General features: G+C 45.0%; 1 protein-coding gene across 2 annotated transcripts in view; it reads right to left on the bottom strand.

The window, feature by feature from the left end:
- The window catches only part of LOC139394217 (dihydropyrimidinase-related protein 1-like), a 28,226-nt gene extending 11,656 nt beyond the window's left edge, over window positions 1–16,570 (bottom strand). Inside the window, exons 1-9 of one of the 2 annotated variants that reach the window (XM_071142239.1) lie at window positions 16,022–16,570; window positions 11,887–11,975; window positions 11,396–11,580; window positions 10,717–10,881; window positions 9,351–9,412; window positions 8,893–8,973; window positions 2,000–2,068; window positions 1,493–1,613; window positions 914–1,070 (exon numbers count right to left, since the gene is read on the bottom strand). In XM_071142239.1, coding sequence (XP_070998340.1) covers window positions 914–1,070; window positions 1,493–1,613; window positions 2,000–2,068; window positions 8,893–8,973; window positions 9,351–9,412; window positions 10,717–10,881; window positions 11,396–11,580; window positions 11,887–11,975; window positions 16,022–16,399 — 1,307 coding nt within the window. In that variant the 5' untranslated portion in view covers window positions 16,400–16,570. Of the gene's footprint in view, window positions 1–913; window positions 1,071–1,492; window positions 1,614–1,999; window positions 2,069–8,892; window positions 8,974–9,350; window positions 9,413–10,716; window positions 10,882–11,395; window positions 11,581–11,886; window positions 11,976–15,556; window positions 15,799–16,021 lie in introns of those variants that run through there. The other variant, XM_071142240.1, reaches the window with a different exon arrangement.
- Window positions 16,571–22,254: the final 5,684 nt, after the last annotated feature.

Raw genomic sequence — 22,254 nt, 5'->3', positions numbered from 1 at the left:
GAGAGAAAACAGAGATAGAGAGAGACAGGGAGACAGGGAAGGAGAGAAAACAGAGATAGAGAGAGGACGGAGAGAGAGGATAAACTAAGTGTTTAAAATTATACTTAAACTATATATTATACTTTTATTGTTCTCCTTTGTCTCCTTAGAACCTAATAATACTACATGTCTGTTCAGCAGAACCTCAAAGAGAACCACACCATCATACTATCATGGTGACAGCTAGACCCGCCTGGAACGGAGGGAGGGAGGGAGGGAGGGAGGGAGGGAAGAAGATGTAGGGAGGGAGAAAGACAAGGAGGAAGGAAGGAAGGAAGGAAGGAAGGAAGGAAGGAAGGAAGGAAGGAAGGACGGGGGGAGGGAGGGAGGGAGGGAGGGAGGGAGGGAGGGAGGGAGGGAGGGAGGGAGGGAGGGAGGGAGAAAGACAAGGAGGAAGGAAGGAAGGAAGGAAGGAAGGAAGGAAGGAAGGAAGGAAGGAAGGAAGGGAGGGAGGGAGGGAGGGAAGAAGATGTAGGGAGGGAGAAAGACAAGGAGGAAGGAAGGAAGGAAGGAAGGAAGGAAGGAAGGAAGGAAGGAAGGAAGGAAGGAAGGAAGGAAGGGAGGGAGGGAGGGAAGGAAGAAGATGTAGGGAGGGAGAAAGACAAGGAGGAAGGAAGGAAGGAAGGAAGGAAGGAAGGAAGGAAGGAAGGAAGGGAGGGGGAGAGGGAAGAGGAAGAGGAGGGAGAGGGAGGAGGAAGAGGAGGGAGAGGTCTGTAACCAAGGCAACAGATACATTTTATTGGTTTCTGTTCTATTTTTGGAATCAGGGACAGAGACACAGCGGGTGGTGTGTGTGTGTGTGTGTGGTGTGTGGTGTGTGGTGTGTGGTGTGTGGTGTGTGTGTGTGTGTGTGTGTGTGTGTGTGTTGTCCTACCAGGCCAGCAGGTCGTGGAGGTGTTCTGGGGTGGTGGGGTCGGGGCTGAGCGGCGGTGATGTCACGTAGGCGGCGGCCTTGGCCCAGTTCTTGCTCCAATAGTGCGATCCGTCTGTGGCCAGGCTGGCTGTGATTGGCTCCCCAAACACAACGGAACCTGGTGGGAGGAGCCAACAACAGAACAGGTGAACACACCGCAGATGTATTCACTAGAAAACAGAGGACAAAAAAATGAAATGGATTTGTTCAAAAATAAACTCCCTCCCTCCCTCCCTCCCTCCCTCTTCTTGCCTCCCGGTCTCCCTCCCTCCCTCCCTTCTTCTTCTTGCCTCCCGGTCTCCCTCCTTCCCTCCCTCCCTCCCTCTCCCCTCCCTCCCTTCCTTCCTTCCTGCTTCTGTTGCCAAAGAGTTTCAGTTGCAAAATGCTAAAGCTAAGATTGACTTTGAATCTGGCAGACAGACAGACAGACAGACAGGCAGGCAGGCAGGCAGGCAGGCAGGCAGACAGGCAGGCAGACAGACAGACAGAGAAGACAGACAGAGAAGACAGACAGACAGACAGACAGACAGACAGACAGACCTCTCCTCCTGGCCTGGGTAATGGTGTCGGCAGCAGTCTTGCTCATCACCTTGGTGATGTAGACGGGACAGTTGACTCTGTTGCCGATGGTGATGGCACGGAACACTGCCTCCGCCTCCAGCTGTACCGCAACACAACACACGTTAAGAGATGGACACACACACACACACATATGAACACACACACATATGAACACACACACACACACACACACATATGAACATACACACACACACATATGAACACACTCACATGAACACACACACACACGCACGCACACACACACACACACACATGAACCCACACACACAAGCACGCACACACACACACACACACATATGAACACACACACACACACCTATGAACACACACACACACACAAGCACGCACACACACACACACACACACACACACACACACACACACACACACACACACACACACACACACACATATGAACACACACACACACATAGGAACAGATACAGTCACACACACTCAAATCACCTCTTCAGGGTGACTCAGGGGGTGTCCCTCAGGTCCAGTGATTCCCAGGCTGAGGACCTTACGTTGTTCCTGGACCAGAATAAAGATCATCATCATCACCATCATCATCATCATCACCATCATCACCATCAACATCATCATCATCATCATCATCATCATCATCATCACCATCACCATCATCATCATCATCAACATCACCATCAATTATTATTATCATGATCATCATCATCACCATCACCACCATCACCATCATCATCACCATCACCATCATCATCACCATCATCAACATCATCATCATCATCACCATCACCATCACCATCACCATCATCATCACCATCATCATCAACATCACCATCATCATCATCATCATTGGACTGGGTAATAATGGGGTTATGACTGGGTAATAATGGGGTTATGACTGGGTTATATTGGGGTTATGACTGTAGGACTGGGTTATAATGGGGTTATGACTGGGTTATAATGGGGTTATGACTGTGGGACTGGGTTATAATTGGGTTATGACTGTAGGACTGGGTTATAATGGGGTTATGACTGTAAAACTGGGTTATAATGGGGTTATGACTGGGTTATGATGTGGTTATGACTGTAGGACTGGGTTATAATGGGGTTATGACTGTATGACTGGGTTATAATGGGGTTATGACTGGGTTATAATGGGGTTATGACTGGGTTATAATGGGGTTATGACTGGGTTAGAATGGGGTTATGACTTTAGGACTGGGTTATAATGGGGTTATGACTGGGTTATGACTGTAGGACTGGGTTATAATGGGGTTCTGACTGTAGGACTGGGTTATAATGTGGTTATGACTGGGTTATAATGGGGTTAGGACTGTATGACTGGGTTATAATGAGGTTATGACTGTAGGACTGGGTTATAATGGGGTTATGACTGTTGGACTGGGTTATAATGTGGTCATGACTGGGTTATAATGGGGTTATGACTGTATGACTGGGTTATAATGGTGTTATGACTGTTGGACTGGGTTATATTGGGGGTATGACTGTTGGACTGGGTTATAATGGGGTTAAGACTGTAGGACTGGGTTATAATGGGTTTATGCCTGGGTTATAATAGGGTTATGACTGGGTTATAATGGGGTTATGACTGGGTTATAATGGGGTTGTGACTGGGTTATAATGGGGTTATGGCTGTAAGACTGGGTTATAATGGGGTTATGACTGGGTTATAATGGGGTTATGCCTGTATGACTGGGTTATAATGGGGATATGACTGTTGGACTGGGTTATAATGGGTTATGACTGGGTTATAATGGGGTTATGACTGTAGGACTGGGTTATAATGGTTTTATGACTGTAGGACTGGGTTATAATGGGGTTATGACTGTTGGACTGGGTTATAATGGGTTATGACTGGGTTATAATGGGGTTATGACTGTAGGACTGGGTTATAATGGGGTTATGACTGTAGGACTGGGTTATAATGGGGTTATGACTGTTGGACTGGGTTATATTGGGGGTATGACTGTTTGACTAGGTTATAATGGGGTTATGACTGTATGACTGGGTTATAATGGGGTTATGACTGTATGACTAGGTTATAATGGGGTTATGACTGTATGACTGGGTTATAATGGGGTTATGACTGTTGGACTGGGTTATTTTATTATTTTATTTATTTATTTCACCTTTATTTAACCAGGTAGGCAAGTTGAGAACAAGTTCTCATTTACAATTGCGACCTGGCCAAGATAAAGCAAAGCAGTTCGACACATACAACGACACAGAGTTACACATGGAGTAAAACAAACATACAGTCAATAATACAGTATAAACAAGTCTATATATAATGTGATCAAATGAGGTGAGATAAGGGAGGTAAAGGCAAAAAGGCCATGGTGGCAAAGTAAATACAATATAGCAAGTAAAACACTGGAATGGTAGATTTGCAGTGGAAGAATGTGCAAAGTAGAAATAAAAATAATGGGGTGCAAAGGAGCAAAATAAATAAATTAATTAAATACAGTAGGGAAAGAGGTAGTTGTTTGGGCTAAATTATAGGTGGGCTATGTACAGGTGCAGTAATCTGTGAGCTGCTCTGACAGTTGGTGCTTAAAGCTAGTGAGGGAGATAAGTGTTTCCAGTTTCAGAGATTTTTGTAGTTCGTTCCAGTCATTGGCAGCAGAGAACTGGAAGGAGAGACGGCCAAAGAAATAATTGGTTTTGGGGGTGACTAGAGAGATATACCTGCTGGAGCGTGTGCTACAGGTGGGAGATGCAATGGTGACCAGCGAGCTGAGATAAGGGGGGACTTTACCTAGCAGGGTCTTATAGATGACATGGAGCCAGTGGGTTTGGCGACGAGTATGAAGCGAGGGCCAGCCAACGAGAGCGTACAGGTCGCAATGGTGGGTAGTATATGGGGCTTTGGTGACAAAACGGATTACACTGTGATAGACTGCATCCAATTTGTTGAGTAGGGTATTGGAGGCTATTTTGTAAATGACATCGCCAAAGTCGAGGATTGGTAGGATGGTCAGTTTTACAAGGGTATGTTTGGCAGCATGAGTGAAGGATGCTTTGTTGCGAAATAGGAAGCCAATTCTAGATTTAACTTTGGATTGGAGATGTTTGATATGGGTCTGGAAGGAGAGTTTACAGTCTAACCAGACACCTAAGTATTTGTAGTTGTCCACGTATTCTAAGTCAGAGCCGTCCAGAGTAGTGATGTTGGACAGGCGGGCAGGTGCAGGTAGCGATCGGTTGAAGAGCATGCATTTAGTTTTATTTGTATTTAAGAGCAATTGGAGGCCACGGAAGGAGAGTTGTATGGCATTGAAGCTTGCCTGGAGGGTTGTTAACACAGTGTCCAAAGAAGGGCCAGAAGTATACAGAATGGTGTCGTCTGCGTAGAGGTGGATCAGAGACTCACCAGCAGCAAGAGCGACCTCATTGATGTATACAGAGAAGAGAGTCGGTCCAAGAATTGAACCCTGTGGCACCCCCATAGAGACTGCCAGAGGTCCGGACAGCAGACCCTCCGATTTGACACACTGAACTCTATCAGAGAAGTAGTTGGTGAACCAGGCGAGGCAATCATTTGAGAAACCAAGGCTGTCGAGTCTGCCGATGAGGATGTGGTGATTGACAGAGTCGAAAGCCTTGGCCAGATCAATGAATACGGCTGCACAGTAATTATCGATGGCGGTTAAGATATCATTTAGGACCTTGAGCGTGGCTGAGGTGCACCCATGACCAGCTCTGAAATATAATGGGGTTATGACTGTAGGACTGGGGTATAATGGGGTTATGACTGTAGGACTGGGTTATAATGGGTTTATGACTGGGTTATAATAGGGTTATGACTGTTGGACTGGGTTATAATGGGGTTATGACTGGGTTATAATGTGGTTATGACTGTAGGAATGGGTTATAATGGGGTTATGACTGTTGGACAGGGTTATAATGGGGTTATGACTGTTGGACTGGGTTATAATGGGGTAATGACTGGGTTATAATGGGGTTATGACTGGGTTATATTGGGATTATGACTGTAGGACTGGGTTATAATGGGGTTATGACTGTAGGACTGGGTTATAATGGGGTTATGACTGTAGGACTGGGTTATAATGGGGTTATGACTGGGTTATAATGGGGTTATGACTGGGTTATAATGGGGTTATGACTGGGTTATAATGAAGTTGTGACTGTAGGACTGGGTTATAATGGGGTTATGACTGTAGGACTGGGTTAAAATGGGGTTATGACTGGGTTATAATGGGGTTATGACTGTAGTAATGGGTTATAATGGGGTTATGACTGGGTTACAATGGGGTTATGACTGTAGGACTGGGTTATAATGGGGTTATGAATGTAGGACTGGGTTATAATGGGGTTATGACTGGGTTATAATTGGGTTATGACTGGGTTATAATGGAGTTATGACTGTAGGACTGGGTTATAATGGAGTTAGGACTGTTGGACTGGGTTATAATGGGTTATGACTGGGTTATAATAGGGTTATGACTGTAGGACTGGGTTATAATAGGGTTATGACTGTAGGACTTAGTTATATGGGGTTATGACTGTTGGACTGGGTTATATTGGGGGTATGACTGTTGGACTGGGTTATAATGGGGTTATGACTGTAGGACTGGGTTATAATGGGGTTATGACTGTATGACTAGGTTATAATGGGGTTATGACTGTTGGACTGGGTTATAATGGGGTTATGACTGTAGGACTGGTGTATAATGGGGTTATGACTGTAGGACTGGGTTATAATGGGGTTATGCCTGTAGGACTGGGTTATAATGGGTTTATGACTGGGTTATAATAGGGTTATGACTGATGGACTGGGTTATAATGGGGTTATGACTGGGTTATAATGTGGTTATGACTGTAGGAATGGGTTATAATGGGGTTATGACTGTTGGACAGGGTTATAATGGGGTTATGACTGTTGGACTGGGTTATAATGGGGTAATGACTGGGTTATAATGGGGTTATGGCTGGGTTATATTGGGATTATGACTGTAGGACTGGGTTATAATGGGGTTATGACTGTAGGACTGGGTTATAATGGGGTTATGACTGTAGGACTGGGTTAAAATGGGGTTATGGCTGGGTTATATTGGGATTATGACTGTAGGACTGGGTTATAATGGGGTTATGACTGTAGGAATGGGTTATAATGGGGTTATGACTGGGTTATAATGGGGTTATGACTGTAGGACTGGGTTATAATGGGGTTATGACTGTAGGACTGGGTTATAATGGGGTTATGACTGGGTTATAATGGGGTTATGACTGGGTTATAATGGGGTTATGACTGTAGGACTGGGTTATAATGGGGTTATGACTGGGTTATAATGGGGTTATGACTGTAGGACTGGGTTATAATGGGGTTATGACTGGGTTATAATGGGGTTATGACTGGGTTATAATGGGGTTATGGCTGTAGGACTGGGTTATAATGGGGTTATGACTGGGTTATAATGGGGTTATGACTGTAGGACTGGGTTATAATAGGGTTATGACTGTAGGACTTAGTTATATGGGGTTATGACTGTTGGACTGGGTTATATTGGGGGTATGACTGTTGGACTGGGTTATAATGGGGTTATGACTGTAGGACTGGGTTATAATGGGGTTATGACTGTATGACTAGGTTATAATGGGGTTATGACTGTTGGACTGGGTTATAATGGGGTTATGACTGTAGGACTGGTGTATAATGGGGTTATGACTGTAGGACTGGGTTATAATGGGGTTATGCCTGTAGGACTGGGTTATAATGGGTTTATGACTGGGTTATAATAGGGTTATGACTGATGGACTGGGTTATAATGGGGTTATGACTGGGTTATAATGTGGTTATGACTGTAGGAATGGGTTATAATGGGGTTATGACTGTTGGACAGGGTTATAATGGGGTTATGACTGTTGGACTGGGTTATAATGGGGTAATGACTGGGTTATAATGGGGTTATGGCTGGGTTATATTGGGATTATGACTGTAGGACTGGGTTATAATGGGGTTATGACTGTAGGACTGGGTTATAATGGGGTTATGACTGTAGGACTGGGTTAAAATGGGGTTATGGCTGGGTTATATTGGGATTATGACTGTAGGACTGGGTTATAATGGGGTTATGACTGTAGGAATGGGTTATAATGGGGTTATGACTGGGTTATAATGGGGTTATGACTGTAGGACTGGGTTATAATGGGGTTATGACTGTAGGACTGGGTTATAATGGGGTTATGACTGGGTTATAATGGGGTTATGACTGGGTTATAATGGGGTTATGACTGTAGGACTGGGTTATAATGGGGTTATGACTGGGTTATAATGGGGTTATGACTGTAGGACTGGGTTATAATGGGGTTATGACTGGGTTATAATGGGGTTATGACTGGGTTATAATGGGGTTATGGCTGTAGGACTGGGTTATAATGGGGTTATGACTGGGTTATAATGAGGTTATGACTGGGTTATAATGGGGTTATGGCTGTAGGACTGGGTTATAATGGGATTATGACTGGGTTATAATGGGGTTATGACTGGGTTATAATGGGGTTATGGCTGTAGGACTGGGTTATAATGGGGTTATGACTGCAGGACTGGGTTATAATGGGGTTATGACTGGGTTATAATGGGGTTATGACTGGGTTATAATGGGGTTATGACTGGGTTATAATGGGGTAATGACTGGGTTATAATGGGGTTATGGCTGTAGGACTGGGTTATAATGCGGTTATGACTGTAGGACTGGGTTATACTGGGGTTATGACTGGGTTATAATGGGGTTATGACTGGGTTATAATGGGGTTATGACTGGGTTATAATGGGGTTCTGACTGGGTTATAATGGGGTTATGACTGGGTTATAATGGGGTTATGACTGGGTTATAATGGGGTTATGACTGGGTTATAATGGGGTTATGCCTGGGTTATAATGGGGTTATGACTGGGTTATAATGGGGTTATGACTGGGTTATAATGGGGTTATGACTGTAGGACTGGGTTATAATGGGTTTATAACTGGGTTATAATGGGGTTATGACTCTAGGACTGGGTTATAATGGGTTTATAACTGGGTTATAATGGGGTTATGACTGGGTTATAATGGGGTTATGACTGGGTTATAATGGGGTTATGACTGTAGGACTGGGTTATAATGGGTTTATAACTGGGTTATAATGGGGTTATGGCTGTAGTACTGGGTTATAATGGGGTTATGACTGTAGGACTGGGTTATAAATGGGTTATGACTGTAGGACTGGGTTATAATGGGGTTATGACTGGGTTATAAATGGGGTTATGACTGGGTTATAATGGGGTTATGACTGGGTTATAATGGGGTTTTGACTGGGTTATAATGGGGTTATGACTATAGGACTGGGTACCTGAGCAATGAGGTCTCCGTTCTCTGCATGCAGCATCACCACAGCCCCCAACTCCTTCAGGGAGGAGAACACCTCATACAACTATTAGAGAGAGAGAGAGAGAGAGAGAGAGAGAGAGAGAGAGAGAGAGAGAGAGAGAGAGAGAGAAAGAGGGGGAAGGAGAGAGAGAGGGAGAGAGATAGATAGAGAGAGGGAAGGAGAGAGAGAGAGAGAGAGATAGGAAGGTGAGAGGAGAGCAAAGAGAATGAGAGGGGGGGAGAATGGGAGAGCAAGGAGCGAGGGAGGGAGGAAAGAGAGAAGGGGAGAGAGAGAGAAGAGAGCAGAATACAGAAATTGTAGAGAGAGAATAGCGATGGAAAGAGATAATGATTATTACTGCACATAGAGTATAAATAGTTCTATTTACCATTGTGCAGCATATCATTATAATACACATGGCAATATGATATTAAACCAACCTGAGAATCAGTCATCTGAAACGAATCCTTATAGGACATATACACCTGGAATGAGTTGATCCCTGAGAGAGAGAGAGAGAGATGGAGGGATGGAGGGAGAGAGGGAGTGTGTGTGAGATAGATAGATAGATAGATAGATAGATAGATAGATAGATAGATAGATAGATAGATATATAGATAGATAGATAGATAGATAGATAGATAGATAGATAGATAGATAGATAGATAGATAGATAGATAGATAGATAGATAGATAGATAGATAGATCAACGAATTGGCGTGGGCACTAGAAAAGTCTGCAGCACCCTGCCTCACCCTACTAGAATCCGAAGTCAAATGTCTACTGTTTGCTGATCATCTGGTGCTTCTGTCACCAACCAAGGAGGGCCTACAGCAGCACCTAGATCTTCTGCACAGATTCTGTCAGACCTGGGCCCTGAGAGTAAATGTCAGTAAGACCAAAATAATGGTGTTTCAAAAAAGGTCCAGTCGCCAGGACCACAAATACAAATTCCTTCTAGACACTGTTGCTCGAGAGCACACAAAAAACTATACACACCTTGGCCTAAACATCAGCGCCAAAGGTAACTTCCACAAAGCTGTGAACGATCTGAGAGACAAGGCAAGAAGGGCATTCTATGGCATGCAAAAGGAAGGGGAGAGGGAGGGAGGGAGGGAGGGAGGGAGGGAGGGAGGGAGGGAGGGAGCGAGGGAGGGAGGGAGGGAGGGAGGGAGGGAGGGAGGGAGAAGAGAGAGAGCAGAAGACAAGACAGAAGACACTGATCCAATCAACCGATTAGATCAATAAGATGATCAATAAGCTTTCCTTTCTTCTGCAGCAGAACCAACCAACCCAATCAATTAACCCACCCACCAAACCAATCGACCAATTCACTTTCAGATCAGGTGATCAATAATAATAATAAATCAATCGATCAGGTGATCAATAAGCCAACCTTTCAACCCACCAACCAACCAAACAGGCGACCAGTAAACCAATTAACTAATAAATAAATCGACCAGGTGATCAATAAGCCAACCTTTCAACCCACCAACCAACCAAACAGGCGACCAGTAAACCAATCAACTGATAAATCAATCCATCAGGTGATCAATAACCCAACCTTTCAACCCACCAAACAACCAAACAAGCGACCAGTAAACCAATTAACTAATAAATAAATCGACCAGGTGATCAATAAGCCAACCTTTCAACCCACCAACCAACCAAACAGGCGACCAGTAAACCAATCAACTGATAAATCAATCGATCAGGTGATTAATAACCCAACCTTTCAACCCACCAAACAGGCGACCAGTGACAATGAATTAATAAATCAATCGATCAGGTGATCAATAAGCGTACCTTTCTCCTGCACCAGAACCTCCAGCTCATCCTTGACCCCCGGGTGCCAGTGCGGCAGGTCGACGTGCAGCGAGTAGTCACAGCAACACTTCCTGTCAGCTGACTCCTGCCAGCGCTCAAACGCTTCCAGCAGGCTGTCACCCGGCTGAGGAGTCACATGGTCAACTGGGGGGGGGTCAGGGGTCAGAGGTTAAAGGTTAGAGTTTCAACTTTATCCCAGAGTGCAGCAGGGGGCACTCATTAGACATAAATATAATGTGGGAATGTGTGTATTGGCGTGTGTTTGTGTGTGTGTGTGTGCATGTTTATGTGTGTATATGTGTGTGTGTTTGTGTATAAGCGCATGTGTACATGTGTATGTGTGTATGTGCGTGTTTGTATGTGTGTGTGTGTGTGTGTGTGTGTGTGTGTGTGTGTGTGTGTGTGTGTATGTGTGTATGTTTGTTTGTTTGTATGTGTGTATATGTGTGTGTGTTTGTGTATAAGCGCATGTGTACATGTGTATGTGTGTATGTGCGTGTTTGTATGTGTGTGTGTGTGTGTGTGTGTGTGTGTGTGTGTGTGTGTGTGTGTGTGTGTGTATGTGTGTATGTTTGTTTGTTTGTATGTGTATGGGTGTGTATGGGTGTGTGTGTGTGTGTGTGTGTGTGTATGTGTGTGTGTGTGTGTGTCCACTCACTGATCATGGTGGTGCCCCCGGCCAGCGCGGCTCTGCTGCCCAGGTAGAAGTCGTCTACAGGTGAACAGCCCAGGTGAGGCTTCATCAGACAGGTGTTCACATCTATACCTCCAGGTATCACCAGACATCCATTAACCTCCAGCACCCTCACATCATCAGGTACCTCCAGGTTATCACCCACCTGTCTATAGAGGAGAGGGGGGGGGAGAGGGAACAGGGTTAGGAGAGATCAGAGGTTTGAGGGGTGGCAGAGGAATTGAGGAGGGCGATGGGGGAGGTAAGGGGGAGAGGTGTGGCAGAAGGAGTGAGGAGGGGGATGGGGGGGGACAGGGTTAGGAGAGATCAGAGGTTTGACAGGTGGCAGAGGAAGTGAGGAGGGGGATGGGGGGAGGTAATGGGGGGAGAGTGAAGAGAGAAATGAGAGGAGGAGGCGAGGATAGAGGAAGTGAGGAATCAAGGAAATGCATTTTGAGATTCTCCCATGTACTTACTTTATAAGGCCATCTTCCACATAGACGTCTGCATACTGAGACAGGTCGTCATTCACCACACGACCCCCTTTAATCAGCAACCTCTCACTCTGCACACAGGGTGGAGGGGGGAGAGGGGGTGGGGGAGGCAGGGAGAGAGGGAGAAGAGAGGAGAGAGAGGCAGGGAGGAGAGGAGAGAGAGAGAGTGAGAGAGAGACAGAGAGAGAGAGACAGAGAGAGACAGAGAGGAAGAGAGGAGCAAGGGAGTGATAGAGGGGAAGAGAGGAGAGAGAGAGAGACAGAGTGAGACTGTTTTCAGTTATGATATTAGGAGATATTTGATAACAACTTATTGAAACAACAACTACAAGAACAGATGCTACTAGGAAGGATGTGTTTTCTGTTGAAAAGGACGTCCTGATCTTCTGCCATCTCCCGTCACCAAGGATACACAGCTACAGATAGAGCCCTACCCAGGGAGAAAGATGTTACGTCTCCATGGCAACCTAGCCGTCTGTCTTCCCCGATGCTGTAGCCTAACCATGGAGATACGACTGTTTGGAGCTCTGTCTCTCTGCTTGCAAAAAAAACAATTGCACAACCCAGGATAGGCCTGGTCATCCCTACTGCCTCTGATCTGGTGGAATCACTAAACAGAGAACATCCCTGGTCATCTACTGCCTCTGATCTGGTGGACTCACTAAACAGAGAACATCCCTGGTCATCCCTACTGCCTCTGATCTGGAGGACTCACTAAACAGAGAACATCCCTACTGCCTCTGATCTGGTGGACTCACTAAACAGAGAACATCCCTACTGCCTCTGATCTGGAGGACTCACTAAACAGAGAACATCCCTACTGCCTCTGATCTGGAGGACTCACTAAACAGAGAACATCCCTACTGACTCTGATCTGATGGCCTCACTAAAGAGAGAACATCCCTACTGCCTCTGATCTGGAGGACTCACTAAACAGAGAACATCCCTACTGCCTCTGATCTGGAGGACTCACTAAACAGAGAACATCCCTGGTCATCCCTACTGCCTCTGATCTGGAGGACTCACTAAACAGAGAACATCCCTACTGCCTCTGATCTGGAGGACTCACTAAACAGAGAACATCTCTGGTCATCCCTACTGACTCTGATCTGGAGGACTCACTAAACAGAGAACATCCCTACTGCCTCTGATCTGGAGGACTCACTAAACAGAGAACATCCCTACTGCCTCTGATCTGATGGACTCACTACACAGAGAACATCCCTACTGCCTCTGATCATCTGGAGGACTCACTAAACAGAGAACATCCCTACTGCCTCTGATCTGATGGACTCACTAAACAGAGAACATCCCTACTGCCTCTGATCTGGTGGACTCACTAAACAGAGAACATCCCTACTGCCTCTGATCTGGAGGACTCACTAAAGAGAGAACATCCCTACTGCCTCTGATCTGGAGGACTCACTAAACAGAGAACCTCCCTACTGACTCTTATCTGGAGGACTCACTAAACAGAGAACATCCCTACTGACTCTGATCTGGAGGACTCACTAAACAGAGAACATCCCTACTGACTCTGATCTGGAGGACTCACTACACAGAGAACATCCCTACTGTCTCTGATCTGGAGGACTCACTAAACAGAGAACATCCCTACTGACTCTGATCTGGAGGACTCACTAATTAGAGAACATCCCTACTGACTCTGATCTGGAGGACTCACTAAAGAGAGAACATCCCTACTGTCTCTGATCTGGAGGACTCACTAAAGAGAGAACATCCCTACTGACTCTGATCTGATGGCCTCACTAAACAGAGAACATCCCTACTGTCTCTGATCTGGAGGACTCACTAATGAGAAATGCGTTAGTTTGTAAATGATGATGTCTGAGTGTTGGAGTGTTCACCCTTCTCTATCTTTAAATTTAACATGGAAAATAAAATGGTGCCGTCTGGTTTGCCTAATATAAGGAATTTGAAATTATATATACTTTTACTTTTTCTACTTAAGTATATTTATCATTTAAAACCAAATGCTATTAGATGTTTACTCAAGTAGCATTTTTACTGAGTGACTCAAGTATGACAATTGGATTCTTTATCCACCACTGCCACTACATCCAAACATGACCAAGAATCCGGAAAGCTGTGCATGTATTCAAACGATTAGCTTTATTCAACGTTTTACAACGTTTTACACCATTTAAACACGTTTTACAACGTTTTACACCATTTAAACACGTTTTACAACGTTTTACACCATTTAAATACGTTTTACAACGTTCTACACCATTTAAACACGTTTTACAACGTTTTACACCATTTAAACACGTTTTACAACGTTTTACACCATTTAAACACGTTTTACAACGTTTTACACCATTTAAATACGTTTTACAACGTTCTACACCATTTAAACACGTTTTACAACGTTCTACACCATTTAAACACGTTTTACAACGTTTTACACCATTTAAACACGTTTTACAACGTTTTACACCATTTAAACACGTTTTACAACGTTTTACACCATTTAAACACGTTTTACAACGTTTTACACCATTTAAATAGCTGCATGGAATGTTTTCTGAATGAACCAACTAGGCTAGAATATCCCCAAGACAGATCTCTCTCTCACAAGAACACCTCAAATCGGTATTCCCTGTTGCTCTCTCTCTGTCTCTCTCTCTCTCTACCTCTGTCTCTCTCTCTCTCTACCTCTGTCTCTCTCTCTCTCTCTACCTCTGTCTCTCTCTCTCTCTTTCTCTCTCTCTCTCTGTCTGTCTCTCTCTCTCTCTCTCTACCTCTGTCTCTCTCCCTCTTTCTCTCTCTGTCTCTCTCACTATCTCTCTATTCATGTCTCTCTCTCTGTCTCTCTCTCTCTCTACCTCTGTCTCTCTCTCTCTCTCTACCTCTGTCTCTCTCTCTCTCTTTCTCTCTCTCTCTCTGTCTGTCTCTCTCTCTCTCTCTCTACCTCTGTCTCTCTCCCTCTTTCTCTCTCTGTCTCTCTCACTATCTCTCTATTCATGTCTCTCTCTCTCTCTCCCCCAGAGTCCAGACTATTGTCATACTCCTTCAAACCTGCAGCACAACATACAACGTCGGATTGTCACTTCGTGTAAATCCCTGATAACAACTCAACCATGTCAGGTAGAGAGCAGGGCAGAGAACAGACGCATTGACTTGACACGTCGCGGCAGAAATTGTAACAAAAATGATCTCCGCGATTGGGGTGGTATCATTATGCGGCCTGGCTGGCTGACACGGGGGAGACTGGGCCAGGGCAGACATCACACAGGCCTTCTACTCAAACTGCTTGGCTATCATCCGGCGACACTAAGAGTTTAATCCCCGCCAACGGTATCAGGAGCAGGGGATTTATCTAACCGAGGCTGCAGCTCGGTAGCAGCAGCAGTAGCGCCCTGTCGCCCTTGACAACCTCAACGTGCCTTTAGTCTGGGCTACAATCATTGTTTTCTCTGTAGAATTGAATATAATAAACAGAAACTAGTTCCTTTTTGTAAGCCTATAGTCTACCAAGGAACCTCCAGCGGCGACAAGTTAGACTAGGTATGTGGTGCTGAAATGGACAGCGCCGTTTGTTCGCCTATTGACCGAACACAATGGCTATTCCGCGCTAGACAGCCAGCCAGCCCGTACGGCTGCCAGCCCCGCCAGGTGGGAGTCTTACCGGAAGGTGGGGGATACCATTCCCCTGGTGGTCAGTACCGGACATGCTCTCTCTCTCTCTCTCTCTCTCTTTTCCCGCAGCCAGTGAACTCAGAGGCGGAAGGAACGCTGCAGGACCTCCTTTTGTCTTCGCGTGCAGTGCAGTCAGAGCAGCCGCGATGTTCAGTGTGTGTGTGTGTGTGTGTGTGTGTGTGTGGTGTGTGTGACAGAAGCTGGGATAGCTGTCAAAACGGCGCTGTTCAATTCATCACCACACGTGGCCTAATAGCCTACCTGGCCGTCACCGGTTCAGGTGATGTGGGCAGCCTACAGATATCTGCGTAGCCTATTTTAGGAACAGCCTAGCTGACGTCACTGCACTGCAGAACAGAGTAAGCTACAACTGGAAATGTAGCATCCACAAGCGATCTGCCCTACTTTTAATCAACATAAACATGGTCGAGAAAAAAATGCAGTTTTCACCTACCTTTCCATTCTTCTGACCGGAGTGACACTGCCTCCCTGCCAGGTACTCAATCTCCACACCCGACCTCACATCCTCTCTCTCCCCGGGTGAGCTGACCTGAGAACCGACAGCCCGGACCTCACTGGCCTCACTTGCCGTCTCAGGAACGTCGCCATCGGTGTGGTCGAGGAGCCTGTCTCGACTGACGCTCCTGGGAGTCCTGGTTCCGCTCCTTCCCGCGGCAAAGTTATCACAGTCTACAGTCTTGCTGTCGCAGGCGCCATCCGCCGAGGAAAACATCCCGTAGGATTGCCGTTGGTTCGGCCCGGTTGTAATCGTTCCTGCCAGGTAGACCGGCAGCTCGTTCTCCCGGTTCCACTGCCTCCTGCAGTCAGACATGATAACGACCGTATCTGTAGCCTTTCTACTCACATTAATAACAACGACTGCTGATGTAAAAAAGGTTTGAGATTAGATCGGTTAAATGGGACAGTCTTTTTACTCCGCTGTCGACGGTCTCGCGCTGCAAAAGCACCTGTGTTTTGGTGCGACGTGAACTTTGATGCGTGTCTCGAGGAGAGGACGATTATGATGATGATGATGATGTAGTGCTCTAGATTCTATCGGAGCCAGGGGGACAGAGAGGGGGGGGGGGGGAGAGAGAGGGAATGAGATGTAGAGAGAATGAGTTCTGCAGACAACCCCACCTCCTTCTCTCCCTTTCTCTTTCTCCCTCTCTGTATCTCTCTTTCTCCCTGAATCTCCCCCTCCTTCCCCCCTCTCACCCTTCTCTCTTCCACTCTCTTTACTCCCCTTTCTCCCCCTCTCTCTCCCCTCTCACCCCTCTCTCTCCCCCTCTCTCTTCCACTCTCTTTACCCCCCTTTGTCCCCCTCCCTCTATCAAACTCTCTCAGTCTCTCTTTCTCCCTGAATCTCCCCCTCCTTCCCCCCTCTCCCCCCTCTCTCTTTCTCCCTGAATCGCCCCCTCCCCCCCCCTCTCACCCCTCTCTCTAATAGAATGGTTGTTGATAGGCTGACATCAAAACATCCAGGGATTAACTAGTGACCCACATCTGGAATGGACAAAACAGATTTATAAACGCTCTGTCTTGTGCCTGTGTGTGTGTGTGTGTGTGTGTGTGTGTGTGTGTGTGTGTGTGTGTGTGTGTGTGTGTGTGTGTGTGTGTGTGTGTGTGTGTGTGTGTGTGTGTGTACATTTAATGTGTTCTATTTACAGGTTCATGTGTTCTATTTACATGTCATGTGTGTTTATTAGGGATCCCAATTAGCTGCTGCCAAGGCAGGAATTAGTATTTGTGTGTCTTTATTAGGGATCCCAATTAGCTGCTGCCAAGACAGGAATGTGTGTGTTTCCTAATCTTCACAGTTAAAACCGAAGAAAAACATCTATCTGGTAAAGTCCACTAAACATACAGTCTACAGAAGGTCTATACCCCCTGGGAATTATACACATTTTATTTTGTTACAAAGTAGGATTTACACTTATTTAATTGTAATATTTTTTGTCAACGATCTATACAAAATACTCTGTAATGTCAAAGTGGAAGAAAAATTCGAAAAAAATTGAAAGATTAATGACAATTAAATACTAATATACCTTGAATAGATAAATGCACTCTTAGTAAACAGGGTTCAAAAGGGTGTCACGCCCTGACCTTAGCATTCTTTATTATTTTGGTTAGGTCAGGGTGTGACATGGGTGATATGTGTGTTTTTGTCTTATTCTAGGGTGTTCGTACTGTCTAGGTTTTTTTTTTTATTTTTATTTATTTGGTTGATTTCATCTAGGTGTTTATGTTGGTCTATTGTTGCCTAGATTGGTTCTCAATTAGAGGCAGGTGTTTATCGTCGTCTCTGATTTGGGAACCATATTTAGGCAGCCATCTCTCTTTGGGTATTTCGTGGGTTATTGTCTATGTGTAGTTGCCTGTGTCAGCACACGTTATCATAGCGTCACGGTTTGTTTAAGTGTTCTTCATTAAATAAAGAAGAATGTATTCTAGCCACGCTGCGCTGGTCTATTCCATACGACGCTCGTGACAAAGGGTTCCCATGGGAACGTCATCAGGGAAACGACCGGACCAAGGTGCAGCATGATGAGCGTACATTTCTTTCTATTTTGAATGTCGCCAACAAAAACAAGAAACAACCCCAAAAAAAAAACGACCGTGACGCTTACTAGGGCTATACAAGCCACTGACAAAGTCAACTGCCCACAACTACGGTGGAAAAAACAGGCTGCCTAAGTATGATTCCCAATCAGAGACAACGATACACAGCTGTGTCTGATTGAGAACCATACCCGGCCAAAACATAGAAACAGAAAATATAGAAATAAAGAAACTAGAATGCCCACCCTAGTCGCACCCTGGCCTAACCAAATAGAGAAATAAAACGGCTCTGTAAGGTCAGGGCATGACAGTAGAACCCTTTTTGGTTCCATGTAGAACCCGTTTGGGTTCCAGGTATAACCCTCTGTAGAAAGGGTTTTAAATGGAACCAAAAATGGTTATTCAAAAGGTTCTCCTGTGGAGGACAATCGAGGAGGAGAGCCCTTGAAATTAAAGGTTCTAGATAGCAATAATTATTTTTTTTTACCTCTGAGTTAGAATGTTAGAAACACCTTTAGCAGCCATTACAGCTGGGAGTCTTCCTGGGTAAGTCTCTAGGAGTCATTACAGCTAGGAGTCTTCTTGGGTAAGTCTCTAAGAGTCATTACAGCTGGGAGACTTCTTGGGTAATTCTCTAAGAGTCATTACAGCTGGGAGACTTCTTGGGTAATTCTCTAAGAGTCATTACAGCTGGGAGACTTCTTGGGTAAGTCTCTATGAGTCATTACAGCTGTTGAGTCTCATAAGAGCTTTGCATAACTGTACAGTTGTGGCCAAACGTTTTGAGAATGACATAAATATTAATTTCCACAAAGTTTGCTGCTTTAGTGTCTTTAGATATTTTTGTCAGATGTTACTATGGAATACTGAAGTATAATTACAAGCATTTCATAAGTGTCAAAGGCTTTTATTGACAATTACATGAAGTTGATGCAAAGAGTCAATATTTGCAGTGTTGACCCTTCTTTTTCAAGACCTCTGCAATCCGCCCTGGCACGCTGTTAATTAACTTCTGGGCCACATACTGACTGATGGCAGCCCATTCTTGCATAATCAATGCTTGGAGTTTGTCAGAATTTGTGGGTTTTTGTTTGTCCACCCGCCTCTTGACGATTGACCACAAGTTCTCAATGGGATTAAGGTCTGGGGAGTTTCCTGGCCATGGACCCAAAATATCGATGTTTTGTTCCCCGAGCCACTTAGTGATGGCAAGGTGTTCCATCATGCTGGAAAAGGCATTGTTCGTCACCAAACTGTTCCTGGATGGTTGGGAGACGTTGCTCTCAGAGGATGTGTTGGTACCATTCTTTATTCATGGCTGTGTTCTTAGGCAAAATTGTGAGTGAGCCCACTCCCTTGGCTGAGAAGCAACCCCACACATGAATGGTCTCAGGATGCTTTACTGTTGGCATGACACAGGACTGACGGTAGCGCTCACCTTGTCTTCTCCGGACAAGCTTTTTTCCGGATGCCCCAAACAATCGGAAAGGGGATTCATCAGAGAAAATGACTACCCCAGTCCTCAGCAGTCCAATCCCTGTACCTTTTGCAGAATTTCAGTCTGTCCCTGATGTTTTTCCTGGAGAGAAGTGGCTTCTATGCTGCCCTTCTTGGCACCAGGCCATCCTCCAAAAGTATTCGCCTCACTGTGCGTGCAGATGCACTCACACCTGCCTGCTGCCATTCCTGAGCAAGCTCTGTACTGGTGGTGCCCCAATCCCACAGCTGAATCAACTTTAGGAGACGGTCCTGGCGCTTGCTGGACTTTCTTGGGCGCCCTGAAGCCTTCTTCACAACAATTGAACCACTCTCCTTGAAGTTCTTGATGATCCGATAAATGGTTGATTTAGGTGAAATCTTACTGGCAGCAATATCCTTGCCTGTGAAGCCCTTTCTGTGCAAAGCAATGATGACGGCATGTGTTTCCTTGCAGGTAACCATGATTGACAGAAGAAGAACAATGATTCCAAGCACCACCCTCCTTTTGAAGCTTCCAGTCTGTTATTCAACTCAATCAGCAGGACAGAGTGATCTCCAGCCTTGTCCTCGTCAACACACACCTGTGTTAACAAGAGAATCACTGACATAATGTCAGCTGGTCCTTTTGTGGCAGGGCTGAAATGCAGTGGAAATGTTTTTGGGGGATTCAGTTCATTTGCATGGCAAAGAGGGACTTTGCAATTAATTGCAATTCATCTGATCACTCTTCATAACATTCTGGAGTGTATGCAAATTGCCATCATACAAACTGAGGCAGCAGAATTTGTGAAAATTAATATTTGTGTCATTCTCAAAACTTTTGGCCACGACTGTACTGTGCAATATTTGTCTATTTTTCTTTTCAAAATTCTTCAAGTTCTATCAAGATGCTGGGGGATCATGGCTAAACAGCACATGTCAAGTCTTCCCGTAGATTTTCAAGCAGATTTAAGTCAAAACGGTAACTTGGCCACTCAGGAACACTTGGCCTTGTGTTGTATGTGATTGTCCTGCTGAAAGGTGAATTCCTCTCCCAGTGTCTGGTGAAAAAGCAGACTGAAGCAGGTTTTCCTCTAGGATTTTGCCTGTGCTTAGCTCAAACCTGTTTATTTTTATCCTGAAAAACTCCCCAGTGTTTGCCGATGACAAGCACACCCATACCACGATGCAGCCACCACCATGCTGGAAAATAAAGTGCATTCCTTTGCTATGTTTTTTTCCATCAGTAATTAACTTTAATGTCTCGATGCATCATACAAGCTGCATGGGTTGGTTTATAGTCGCTGTATTTGTATTTATATTTGTGTATCTGTATCCTTCTTTTCACTCTGTCATCCTCAGTTTTCTCCCATCACAGACATTGAACTCTGTAACTGTTTTTAAAAAAAAAATCACCAATGGTGTCACGGATCCTTACGGGAACTGTCATCACGCACACCTGGTCTCTATTCCCATTGATTAGTACACCTGGTCTCTATTCCCATTGATTAGTACACCTGGTCTCTATTCCCATTGATTAGTACACCTGGTCTCTATTCCCATTGATTAGTACACCTGGTCTCTATTCCCATTGATTAGTACACCTGGTCTCTATTCCCATTGATTAGCACACCTGGTCTCTATTCCCATTGATTAGCACACCTGGTCTCTATTCCCATTGATTAGCACACCTGGTCTCTATTCCCATTGATTAGCACACCTGGTCTCTATTCCCATTGATTAGTACACCTGGTCTCTATTCCCATTGATTAGTACACCTGGTCTCTATTCCCATTGATTAGTACACCTGGTCTCTATTCCCATTGATTAGTACACCTGGTCTCTATTCCCATTGATTAGCACACCTGGTCTCTATTCCCATTGATTAGTACACCTGGTCTCTATTCCCATTGATTAGTACACCTGGTCTCTATTCCCATTGATTAGTACACCTGGTCTCTATTCCCATTGATTAGTACACCTGGTCTCTATTCCCATTGATTAGCACACCTGGTCTCTATTCCCATTGATTAGCACACCTGGTCTCTATTCCCATTGATTAGTACACCTGGTCTCTATTCCCATTGATTAGTACACCTGGTCTCTATTCCCATTGATTAGTACACCTGGTCTCTATTCCCATTGATTAGTACACCTGGTCTCTATTCCCATTGATTAGCACACCTGGTCTCTATTCCCATTGATTAGCACACCTGGTCTCTATTCCCATTGATTAGTACACCTGGTCTCTATTCCCATTGATTAGTACACCTGGTCTCTATTCCCATTGATTAGTACACCTGGTCTCTATTCCCATTGATTAGTACACCTGGTCTCTATTCCCATTGATTAGTACACCTGGTCTCTATTCCCATTGATTAGCACACCTGGTCTCTATTCCCATTGATTAGCACACCTGGTCTCTATTCCCATTGATTAGTACACCTGGTCTCTATTCCCATTGATTAGTACACCTGGTCTCTATTCCCATTGATTAGTACACCTGGTCTCTATTCCCATTGATTAGTACACCTGGTCTCTATTCCCATTGATTAGCACACCTGGTCTCTATTCCCATTGATTAGTACACCTGGTTTCTATTCCCATTGATTAGTACACCTGGTCTCTATTCCCATTGATTAGTACACCTGGTCTCTATTCCCA

The sequence above is a fragment of the Oncorhynchus clarkii genome, unplaced genomic scaffold (genome assembly GCF_045791955.1).
Source record: "Oncorhynchus clarkii lewisi isolate Uvic-CL-2024 unplaced genomic scaffold, UVic_Ocla_1.0 unplaced_contig_1469_pilon_pilon, whole genome shotgun sequence".
In the NCBI taxonomy this organism is placed as follows: Eukaryota; Metazoa; Chordata; class Actinopteri; order Salmoniformes; family Salmonidae; genus Oncorhynchus; species Oncorhynchus clarkii.
This window is presented reverse-complemented; position numbering and strand designations above follow the sequence as displayed.